This window comes from Platichthys flesus, chromosome 5 (genome assembly GCF_949316205.1).
Source record: "Platichthys flesus chromosome 5, fPlaFle2.1, whole genome shotgun sequence".
Lineage (NCBI taxonomy): Eukaryota > Metazoa > Chordata > Actinopteri > Pleuronectiformes > Pleuronectidae > Platichthys > Platichthys flesus.
This window is the reverse complement of record NC_084949.1, coordinates 3,168,763-3,181,187: the sequence shown is the minus strand read 5'-3', so window position 1 is coordinate 3,181,187 and position 12,425 is coordinate 3,168,763. Positions and strand designations below refer to the sequence as shown.

Genomic DNA, 12,425 nt, shown 5'->3' with positions numbered 1-12,425 from the left:
TGGTCAACATATTAACGAATGATATTAACACATAGGTAAATACCTAATGTAAGTGCACATTCAACTTTTATGGAAAACATTGTGCTAGTTACCAATCACCCTAAAGAATATGCCCATTGGTCGATCATCAGCTCTAGACTGGTTTATAACTCACTGTATGAGGCACAAAATCTGATTTGCCCCCTTGTGGTGAACTTCACCCTTATGGTGCTCTGAACAACAATTTGATAGACGGAAGTGGAAGTGTAGCCAAGAAGTCCGAGTTCAGGAAGCAGTTCAATTAGAGTAGGAGTCCGGTCGCTATCTGCCGACTAGACTGCCACTAGACTGCCACAAAGCCTTTTCTGTATCAATATGATCCTAGTCCTGTACAATATGAAAAACATGACTTTAGTAATGAAACATATGAATTAATCTTGGTTTATCAACTTCCCACTGCTAATTAAACCACAGTGTATGCATAAGGCGAATGTGAAGTTCTGTTCATCCTCATCTGTTCCTCTAGTAAAGGCAGAGCAGTAGACATTGATTATGTAGTTGTAGAAAGAGCTTGACATGACAATTAGAAGCAGTTACTATTGCTACAACAAGTCATTCAGTGAATATTTCCATCATGTCAAGCATGAAAGAGTCTGAGTCAGTGTAGTGTGGGCAAAGGAAACTGGTATTTCAAAGACATCATGGAGAATTAACATTACATAAAAAACGTGACAATATAAATTATGCTTACAGTACAAGTGGATAAAGAACTAATATATGCTTTAGTAGGAACACATGTACGTCTGCTTATTATTCACGTAATTCACGTAATTATGATTTAGTCCTAATGAACTAAATCATAAAGATACATGGCACAAATTCATGTAAGGATCATGAATCCATGGACCCAACCTGCCATGTGTCAAAAGTACTGACTGCTGCTGCTGCTGCTGCTGGTAGTGTAATGGTGTGGGGGATATTTCTTTGGAACACACCTAATACCAAACAGTCATGGTTTGAACAATTCATTGTTGCTGAAAACGTTCATTTCTTTATAGACACAGTTTATCATGTTCTCATGGCTAATTTCAGCAATATAATGCTCAATGTCACAAAGTCACACTCTTTCTCAGAGTGGTTTCCTTGACATGACAACGAGTTTAGTGAACTTCAGTGCCCTCCCCTGTCACCAGATGTGACTCCAGCAGAACCTTAACGATGATCTGGCGTTTTGCAACATGACTGTGCAGGTGACAAATCTGCAGAAATAATGAGATGCAGTCATGTCAAGACGGAGCAGAATCTCCAACATCTTGCAGAATTACAGCCACAAGCAACTGAGGCTGCTTATGGGAGTTAAGGGAAGAACGACCGAGTGTTACATTGGTGTTCCCAGTAAATTGCTTCAGTGAGTGCAAATGATCCGGTGAGCAGTTAAACGACAACTGTATAACTTAGAATGGGTCATCTTATAGAAATATATCTTACAAATGAATCATTCACAAATTATAAATGCACTCATGCTTAATTCAGTAGATGCAGAGATTTTATACAGCTTTATTTGTTTTGTTACACCCAGAGCAACTGAGTTAAATTTTCTAAATATAGGGTTTGTTGGAAATCAGCTTCTTTTCAAACTGTAAGCATGGGCACGCATAACCCTGCATGTTCACAAGTGCTTCTTGGATTCAGAGCATTTCTTTCACTTTATGTGCCAGGCACAGTCTGGAAGATTAATGTAAACACCTTGAACGACCTGATAACTCCTCAAAATGTATGTGCACGTTAACATTCGTCCTTGTGCCAGTTGCCTCCTGGATCAGACCTTCTCCCCTTTTATTTCTGAATGACCGCTGGTATAATAAGTTTGACACATCTTTGAAATAGCACATCTAAGATGGAGGAGCCTCTGTCTGGCATCTGCCTCTGTGAGCAAGAGGAATTAACATAACAAGCCTACATGGAGCAATAGCAGCTAAATACTTGAAGAGCATTGCTAGAATAATAATGGTTGTATGATCCGTCTCTCGAGTCTAGATGATTCAGGTGCTGCAGGGAAATGTATCCCTGCAGCAGTGAGGCATTGTGCTCCTGTGGCTGCCAAGAATTGTACATCCTCACTGTGTCTATCGAGTAGGAAAGGATCCTGCTCCCTGCACCCTCAGGGCCAAAGCAAATTACTCTACAAGATCAGGCTGAAGTGCATTCAACTAAAGCATTATCATCAATATTTAATCCATTATATACATACATGTTCTGACATGATGAAAGAGGACAATGCACTACACACAGCTGGTGTCTCTTTTCAGGAAGGCACAATCAAGGTTCTTCACCAGCACATTGTTTTTCCCCATAACATAAAAGTTTCCTCTTTTCTCTGAAAGCCACAGCTTTAAACCCCCTAACTAGTTTTAAATCCACGGCCCTGTTTTGAAATAGCTCACCGAGCAACAGGAATGTGATTTAAAGCTTATTTTTTTGTTTTTTCCATTGGTTCATGGCTCGACTGAGTCATACATACACAGCATTAAAATCAGTTGCCTCTACCTGAGCCTCCTCAGCCTCATCAACAGTGGCTGTCCTCATATAAAAGCACAACTAGTTGAGCATTTCAATTAAAACATACTCATACTACTCACTAATAATTATTTTTTTCTATTTTTTTTATTTTTTTCAATGCCTGCAGGAATGACCCTGCAAATTAGATTCTGTAATGAATTTAGTCCTATTGTTGAGGTAAATGCCCTATGGTATCAGCAATAAGGAACGCACAGTGACATGGGGGAATAGACTTAAAGCGAGTAGGCTGGACATGTTTTCTGTGAGAGCATAATGCAATGTCGCCAACTGAGACTACTAACAAGAGTCAACAGTACCTGAGGCAGTCATTCAAATGTTTGTTAGCTGCAGCTGCTGATGTCTTGATTCTTTATTGGGCTTCGTCACCTCTCTCATTTTGGGTGGTTTTCTTTAGGTCTTGTGTCAAGGAAGTGAAAACACATATGAACATATGGTCACTATTCAAATGTAAAGCTTTTTAACCAGGAAATATATTCCTCATTCTTTGGAGGGCGATGAAGAACATAGGGGGCTTGCATCCACGTTCAGAGCCTGTATTTAGCTGATGATGAAAAAGTACTGCTCCAAGTTAATCGTATATAACAATCAATACGCTGGGTTTAGTTTTCTGAAGAGATACTGTGTATCACTAAAAAACATGAGAAGCAGCATCAAGTGCCCACTGAAAATAAAGTGAATATGCAGAGGTTGTAAAAAGTTTATTTTAAATATTAGACTTATCCTCCTCCAATACACATTTCACAAGCAGCAGGAAGAAGACTGAGGTTGGGATCAAGGAATCATTTAAACTGCAGAACATCAGCATTATTATGTGGTGAACAACAAGTCACAGCCATGTGACAATAGAGCTAAGAAGGATGGGTGCTGAGGTGTTTTCCTTGACAAAAGTGTTTTGTTCAGGTGAAGCTGCCTTGTCCGACACAAAAAATAAATCACTGACAGGATGTTATGGAGGTGCCACAGGGTTCATCAGCCTCACTTGATCAAAGCCAAGCCAAGGTTCTGATCCTGGATATGTGTACATGGAACGGGAGTCAATGGATGGAGCGGCGATGGATTAGTGGTTATAAAAGAGGCACATCAGACTCGAAGGTCGCTGGTTCGAGGCCACGGACTGGCAAACATACCTGGACTGGATGATGGACCAGACATGGATCTGTTCAAGTTTAATAGGACATATGGACTCTCCCTATCCCACTGTCTAAGTGCCCCTGAGCAAGGCACCTTACTCCCTTAACATCTGCTCCCTGGGTGCTTTCTATTGATGCCAACTGCTCCATGGGGTCAGTGTGTGTGTTGTGTTCCATGTGCTGTGTTCACACGGACGTGTTCAAAGCAGAGGGTAAATTTCTCCAATGCATGAAAAGGAATCTTTATCTAATGTTAACAACACATATGAACAATTTAGTTCTGATTTAGGTTACACCAAAATTCATTGAAGATTTGTATTATTGTTATTATTGCAGGCATGTTACTGTGTGGTCCTCACAGAAGAGTAGAAAGCTCATGAGAATATTTCACCCTAATGCTTGACCTCTAGCTCTGCCCATGGGCCCATTCTTTCTCTGCACCTTATCCCTGATCTAATTATTTCGATTTGCCATCCCGTAGATGGATGAAAGTTTGCCTGTATGCTGGCTACGTTCCTCTGTCCCTCCTTGCATCTGAGTGGCCTTATTTAGCATCTGCCTGTGTTCTACCGGATAAAAAGAGCCTGGGTGCCTAATCACTCACTGTAAGATATAATCGTCTGCTGCTTTTTGAGATATTTCTTTTCAACCCCAATAAAGGAATCGTTACATATCCACTGGGGCAAATCTGGAAGCATATGTAGATTTTTTTTCTCCTACAATGTGCATGAAGTAAGTCGAAGCTGTGACCTTTAAAAATGTCGCATTATAGATATGAATGATAGTAATGACATTTAGCACAAAGAATCTAAAAAATGACACCTCACATGAATCATCTCGGCTATATTTTTATGTCTTTTTTTCGCTGAGCAGCCGGGAATGGTTTGATTGGCTGTCTGATTTGGGTTAATTTAAAAAAAATCAAGGCACGCACACTGGAAACTCCAAAGAGGAAGCAAGGCAGAGGAAACATGATCGCTAAATGCGGGTGATTAAGTCCTGATCCATGGTTAATGAGCATATTTCAGCAACAACTCTCTGCTAAAACCTCCTGTCAAAGACAGACTTAGCCCAATTGATCCGGCACGACGTGATTCATTTGCTGCAGGGTGTCTCTTTCCCTGCGTCTCTGATCCATACCTCCACTTACCTCATGATCCGACAACTACCGGCTTCTATCTCTGTGCTGCACAGCTTAACACCAGGCCGATAATACACAAAGGTTATCCTTCCAACTTCTATCGATTCAGTATTGTTACCCTCATTGCTGGCCAGCTTCCTCACAAGAGCTGAGTGGATGCTGTGAGGAAAATCTTAATCACCCCTCGCTAATGCTGTCGGTCACTGTGCTTTTGGAATTGAGTAATTATCGTGTTGTTTCAGTAGGCAGGAGAGAAATTGGTCACTGCTCCTTTTTCTGCCTCTGTTTTAGCTTAACATTGGCTGTGGGTTATTTCTAATCGCAGAGGCGACAGACAGAAACTGGCTTGTTAAGATAATTCGAAAGGTTTATAGGGAGGAATATGTGGCTGTTTTCACACTTGCCTGGCAGCAAACAAGTTATGGGGATGTGTACATTCTGGGCCCCATTCGCATTATTAAAAAGAGCACAGTGTGAGCCGCACCAATCGAGGCTTGAGAAAGGATGAGCACTGCAGTTGAAGGTTACACTTACATGGAAGCATAGAAAAGGGAAGATAACAATCTATGATCTGCACAAAGCTGGAATAGAGAGAATGAAACCGATACTTTAATATACCTCTTGGCAACCTTTCCCTGAAACTCCTGACAGTTGGCTCAAAATACAGCAGGGTGAGATGTAATTTCTCAATCATAATAGACCCTGCTCCTACTCTAATATTATAGGAAATTATCACTGTTAAAAAAAAAAATACATATGACAAGCACCAAAGATACTGGCAGAAATCAGGAGGCCTTGGGATTGCAAAGTGACAGGTAATAAATGGACAGTTCTTTGAGCCCCGGCCAATGAGAGATCCAGGTTGGAAATGTGTTGCCTCTTTATTGGTGCTTAATGAAAAACAATTTATCTAATCACCATCAGGGAGGGTTTGACGCTAAAAGCTCTGGAAAGAGTGTGAGCATTACTGTCAGTGACAAATGTGCTACTGTTTTTCCAATTCAGACTGAATTGACGTGAGAAAACAGCCACATCGACCACAAGTGAGGGCCACTAGCCACAGGACAAGCACACCATTCCTGTAGAGGTGGGAGTGTTGTCGTTTAAGTAAGATTAAAGGCTACATTCTTCAAGATGCAAATTTAAATATATATATTCAGCCGATTTCTTCATATCACCAATGGAATAAATGATAAAGTGTAATGTGAAGGAATGCACGCATAGTAAAGAACCAGTGAAGGATCATCTCCGAACTATGCCAATTCCCTCTCCTATTTTTACTCATTATTTTTGGTCTTTGGGCCAGAAACTGCTCTAATCAGCCTTTTCTCTATATTACCTTAATTTTACCTTCGAAGGGCAGACCGACGGTTGAACAAGAGTGAATATTTCACCGACGTGTTACATCAGCATTATTTACCATGTTTAGATATTTCCAGTTTTCATCTTACATCAAAAACATGTCCCCATTCCTGTGGAATGGACAATAAAAAGCTTTTCTGAGTTCGGTTCTGCCTCTGAAGGAATTAGGAGCAGGCTACATTGCAGTCTTCTGAGGAAAAACATGACAGGAACAGAGGAAGTGTCCCAAAATTATATATATTTTAACATTAAACTGACATAGCCATAGAAATTATGACGGAAGTGAAGGATTAAGTCTGGTGACAAATGTCTTGTGGAAATGGAATTATTTTTAAACCAAGTCCATGATTGTTGACCTCACTTGACCTTAATTAAATCTGACCTGAGGGCATCAGATCAGACAAGGCATTGACACAATGAATTAACAATATTTTGATGAATTTGTAACATATGTCAACATCTAGTTTGAAAAATCCCTTCAAACGAATACATGGTGTACTGTTTTAAGTGAGAATTTATGGTAAATTAAATGAGGCTACTAACAGCTTAACCAGGTAAACGTCTAGAATGTTTAAACCTTTAAACATGAATAAATGTTTTCAGTAGCACTGACTAATTCGAAAGAATACCACATCCTTAAAATATATTGCACACCTATTCAGACGCCTCTTCTTTAGTCAAGGGGAAGTTCATTTGATAATTTTATCTCCTTCCACAAAGACTCTAAATGTCATTAGCTGAAAGAAATATGCATCGTGGAATTCCTGGTCTTATTGAATTTGGTAATAACTGTGATAGCTCTGGCAGAAATATTCCAAGCATGAAATTGAAAGCTTCTACCACTGTGGCACTGTTAAATTTGAAATGAGAATTTTTGTTGGAGGGAGAAATGACAAGAGATGACACGCTAAAGGACGGGCTGATAGAGAAAATATCGTCCTGTATATGCAGATTTATTCATGGCTGCTTAATCCTGTGTTTGTACAGCCCTTAATTGTCACTAAGCTCTATCACCTTTCTGTTATATATCAGGACACATGGTTTCACGGTTTTCCAGCCTACCTGTGTGCTTCGGGGGCACTCTTTGGTTTACACACTTTGTCACTGTTTGTTTTCTGTGAACAGGCCTCATCTCTTTTTGGAGACCTATGATAAATATGCCTCCACCAAAGAGAGCTCAGACAGAGCCGTGGCAACAGAGTGGCAGTCATGAAATGAAGCTGGAAACATAGCAGAGTTGTTTGCCAAGCATTAGTCTGACGTGTGCCAAATGCCACGACTGCTCTGCTGACACCGCTCCATCCTCTAACGTCTTTCCTCTACCTCCTCGCATCTTCCTATCTTTCCACCTCATTACTCAAAACTCGCCTCTTCGAATTCCTTCTTCTCTCATCACGAAATACACACACAGACTTGCCTCACATGTGTACACGCTCTCCTCCTCTTCCCCTCTTGTATTTCTTCTCCCTGCTCTCAGATTATGGTGTTGACAGATCCGGAGTTTGAGAGCAGCGTACTCATCAGCTCTGATGAGGGAGCCAGCTACCAGAAGTACCGTCTCACATTCTACGTGCTCAGCCTTTTATTCCACCCCACTGAAGAGGACTGGGCCTTGGCCTACAGTCACGACCAGAAGGTACGTTTTTTAGCTTAATTTCATTTCCTTTACTGTACAATTAGCTGCATGTCCATAGAGTCATCTCTAGCTTTGTGTCAATCAATAGAACCTGCAGCTCTATTCATTCTAGATGATTAGCTGATGGTAAGGCTCATCTTGAATATGAGATTTGTTGAAACGTTGAAATTCTAAAAGAGTGCTCTGATAGTGCTCTTATTATATTTGATTAAAAACCTTTGTTATCTGCTACAAACAATATATTACAGTCGCCATTGTTCTACATCACAGCCCAATGGATAATAAGGCCATGGTCCTTCCATCACGGCCATTTTGCTTTTTTGACCTTCGGAAAAAGCTGCAGTTATTATTTCATTACTGGGTGTTATCTGTATTAAGTTTATATATATATTTTATATATATCTGAAGCAGAGGTTTATACTATATTCGCCAAAAAGATCAGTCACTTGAAGTGAATCTCAGACTCCCATTTTCTTCTTCTTCCTAATGGTGTCACCTTCCCTGGGGTCTGTTGCACCGTGTGAGGCTCTGCATACCCTCCTCACACAGTGCTCTGAGATTGTTCCCAGCACATCTCTGCCATTGAGGTCAATGGAGCCGACCTGTGACCCAGCGATTGCCCTTGTCGTCAACAAAGCTTTGGAAAGGTGGTCACTGTGTGTACAGATGATTTGCATTTACCTTCAAAATCATATTTCAACACATTAAACATTTGATCCCAGAAAAGAAAAGTCACATGGATCCAAACTTTCATTTGGGCTCTGCTCCACTTGCTGCAGCATTAAAACTCAGCATGTAAATTCAGCTACTGCTGTTTCAGAACTGTTAAGACCAAGACGGTGGCCAAGTCCAGACCTCTGTGAATTGTGGGTCGGAATGAAGTTGAAAGAGGGAGCTGTCTGCCATCAGCCAAGGTTGTGGGCAAAACGTAAAATTATTCTGATGGATTTCCGGTTGTAAAAAACACTCATCAGTCACCGCTGTTGCATTATTCCAAAACACTCTCACTCCCTGAAGTTAATTAAAAACAGCCCTCAGCAGCTTACATTATCTATAAGAAATTACACCGTATACAAAATATGAGGTGTTTCTCCCTCACCCATGAAATAGACTCGCAAGGTCAATGGCGGTAACAGCTATTGATCTCGCTGATTAAATACATCTCAGTCATGAGGGCGGGATATACATCAAGCAGCGGGCCGAAAGTTCAAGAAGGCTGAGGCAACGGAGACGTGGATTTGGCAGCGCCACATTAATGAGGCAGCCGGGGTCAGCGCGTGCTCTGATCACAGGTATTATGAGGATGTGACTAATGACACTCTAATTTGTGTCATCATCGGGACAAAAGGCTCGGGCATCATTACAACATGTGCTCGAGTCCTATTTGCACACCGCAACTACCTCCCCGGGGCGGTGGAGGCAAACACACAACAACAAATGTTCTTCATCTAGTCCATTAAAAGAGGTAAACCAGATATTGGACCCTTAATTCAACCTGATTTCCCTTGCAGCCATGACGCTTCATCTCCACCGTGGCGCCGGCCGAGAGAAGGCTTTAATATGCTCATTTTCAGCCCGCGACTGGCTAACAGTTTTCAGACTGGGTCACTCGGAATTGAATCAGCTGCTAGTTGGTGCTTATCCGTGGCTAAGTGCAGCCCCGGGGACTTAACTTGGAGGCAGGAGTGAAACCCTTTAGTGAGACATCAGAATCCATGTCAGGACAAATGGGCTGGGGTGGAGTGTTTGTTCTTGAGTTCTTCTTTTATGACTTACAGAAAATTAACATTCAGGTCGTTCTCCTCCTCGAGTAAGTAAATGAAGACGTTAGATTTAGACCTCTTGGTGACCTTTCCAGGCTCTTATCTCTTGACTGTGAGGGGTGTGTGGAGACAATTAGTCATTGATGTGGTCCCAAGTTGGATTCTGAGAATAAGGCCAGTGTTGCCGCTGCCAACTGAGTGAGTTATGTAAACAGTCTGAGACAGGCGAACAGCAGAGAGAAGAGTTGTCTTTTTTTATTCCCTGTAAACTGCCTGAGCTCCCAGTAGACGGGGCATTAGGGCATCTTGCCTAAAACAATTTTTATCTCAATTTTTTAGACAAAAGCCCAGACAGAAGGCTGCTTTTTCTAATTCCCTCACTTATTCATGAGAGACCCTTGTGCACTTTAGCTGATGTGAAAACTATAATATTTCTGATGCTTTGTTGGCAGATATTAAGTAGCGTCTGAGGGATGCTGCAGGGAAATACATTTCTCCTAAATCAAAAAAGAGGACGATAAACATTTATTTAATTTGCAGCGGAACTGAGGGGATTGGAAAACGGACGGTTTCTCTCAAGGCAATAAATATTGAGATACGTCTCACTACGCCTCAGCAAACATGAGACAAAAGGCCATGGCTCTCTAATGGACTCTGCAGTGATTAACTCGACCAATAATTGTGTCAGAGACAAGAGTACAGGACGGGACACTGTATTCAAACAAGGTTACGCCCTTAGCGGATGTGATTTTCTCACCAATGACGGAATATTATCTTTTTTGTTTATACAATTTGTCATAATTCATTTTTATCTTTTCTACATTGTTATTATTATTATTAGCCTATTCCTGTGTTCATTGTGTTATCATTAAAAACGTTGTTAGTATTGCTCTTTAATAAAGTGAGGAGACGTCTGAGAGAGTAAAAGAAGAAAAGCCAAAATGTCTTACATTTTGTCCTTAATAAGAGTCAAGTTCCAAAGATACCAATTCCCATAATGCAGCTAAGGGCTAAATGGATGATGCTTTTCTAGCATCAATCCTTCCAACCTGCTGGTGGCACAAGATCAAAAGTCATGTGACTGCTGAATTCAGTAGGATTCATCCTGTGGGGATCACAATATCGCTTCTAGACATCTCTACTAACTTCCATGACAGTGCATCCAGTAGTCCAAAAGATAATAATAATGGCAATTTCATGGTAGCACTGTGGCAATACCATGGCAGTCATCAAAGTAATTGTATCTCATCCTCTGGGAGCATGAACACCTGTACAAACTTTCTTGAAGATCCATACAGTAGTAATATTTCTGCGATGTCATATACTTTAAGTTTTTAATGATTTGGTGTCAGCTATTTCAACAACAAATCAATGACTGACATATTTTTGTTTATATTTAAGTTCTAAAAATGTGCCTGTCAAATATCTGTTGCAATTTCACAGCACCCCGCCTTTCAGTGGCCTGCCACACATAGACTCACTCAGTGTCTGCTGCAGTCCGACCAGCCTGCAGAAATACTAGCGCAGCACCGAAATTCCAAATCCTTACATTTCCTTTGAACTCTAAGCAACAAATAACCAAAGCGGCACATGCGAGAAAGAGTGTATATATTAACACTTTCAAGGTTCACCTCTAACCTTGTAAAGAGTCATCCTCATGGAAATGGAGAGCGTATTCATTCTGCACTGCAACTGCATTACCCTAAGATAGCCCACAGCAAACCCCCGGTCCAGGCAAACATTTAATTTGTGTGTTTATATTTCCACTGGAGGGGCAGCAATCCATTAAGGCTGAGGCTGCTGTGGCAGGGAGCTGCTGTCTCAGTGGCTATGACAGCGATATTGCTGTGTCTGAACTGGAACACATGGGACTCAACCAAAGCTCTGATCTGGCATCTCAGTACAAACAGAGAGATTAATGTCATTAGTAAGGTGATGGATGGCTCCAAATGGAGCAGTGCTATTACAATAGATCATAACAAAATGAACAGGGAACATGGGAGTTCATTCTAGACAGCACTGAAAGTATGCTTAGAATTGGGATGACATTTAAAAAAAAGTATTCTGTTTGTGAACACTGTCAAACAGAGTAAAACAAAATAAAAGCATAATTTTGATAAAAGTTGCAAGCAGCAGAAAAGGGCCCTTCACATTGTTGATGTCAGGGGCTGGTGCAGATACTGTGTTCCTGACGCAGACATGTTTCAGAACCGTTATGATTTTTGGAGATTTTGTGAGTAGATATAATATAAGAATAATGCTTTGTTAGTGGAGAACAAGATGCTGAGTAACATTTCATTTAGTGTGACAACTGAATGAGTAGAAAGATACAAATATGTAACTTTATCGGTAATCAAGAAGTCTATTTTAGTGCTGAATGATAAATTATCTTTACTTGCACAATACACACAGTGCAAAGGCTGCCAGAAACAGAATTAAGAAGAAATAATGATTTAATTTGATGATGGTACCAAAACCTGGTATTAAACAGGCCTCAAGTTTAAACATAAGGTCTTGTATTTATTGGCTCCTCACATTTTATTCTCTTCACCTGCTGTCTATCATATACATTTTAACACACATACATACACACATGAAATGCCATTTCCTGTTACCTGATGGTTCTGACATTTGGCCTGTAGCAGTCTTCACGCTTGGACTCTTTGGACATTCAATATGGGAAAATGTGGGGTGGAGTCACAGAGTATGTGTGTATGCAAACACATTTTTGGGGATCCGCAAAGCAGACACAGAAAGGAACTTGGGTTGGGTTAAGATAAGTGGTTTATTATGGAGCTGGGGCAGGCAAGTAAGAGTCTGTCCGAAGATGAGCA

At 40.8% G+C, this 12,425-nt stretch overlaps 1 protein-coding gene across 1 annotated transcript in view; it reads left to right on the top strand.

Moving 5' to 3' along the window:
- sorcs3a (sortilin related VPS10 domain containing receptor 3a) overlaps positions 1-12,425 on the top strand; it is a 213,733-nt gene that overhangs the window by 118,677 nt on the left and 82,631 nt on the right. The window contains exon 4 of the mRNA XM_062388838.1: positions 7,670-7,828. Coding sequence (XP_062244822.1) covers positions 7,670-7,828 — 159 coding nt within the window. The remainder of the gene's footprint in view (positions 1-7,669; positions 7,829-12,425) is intronic.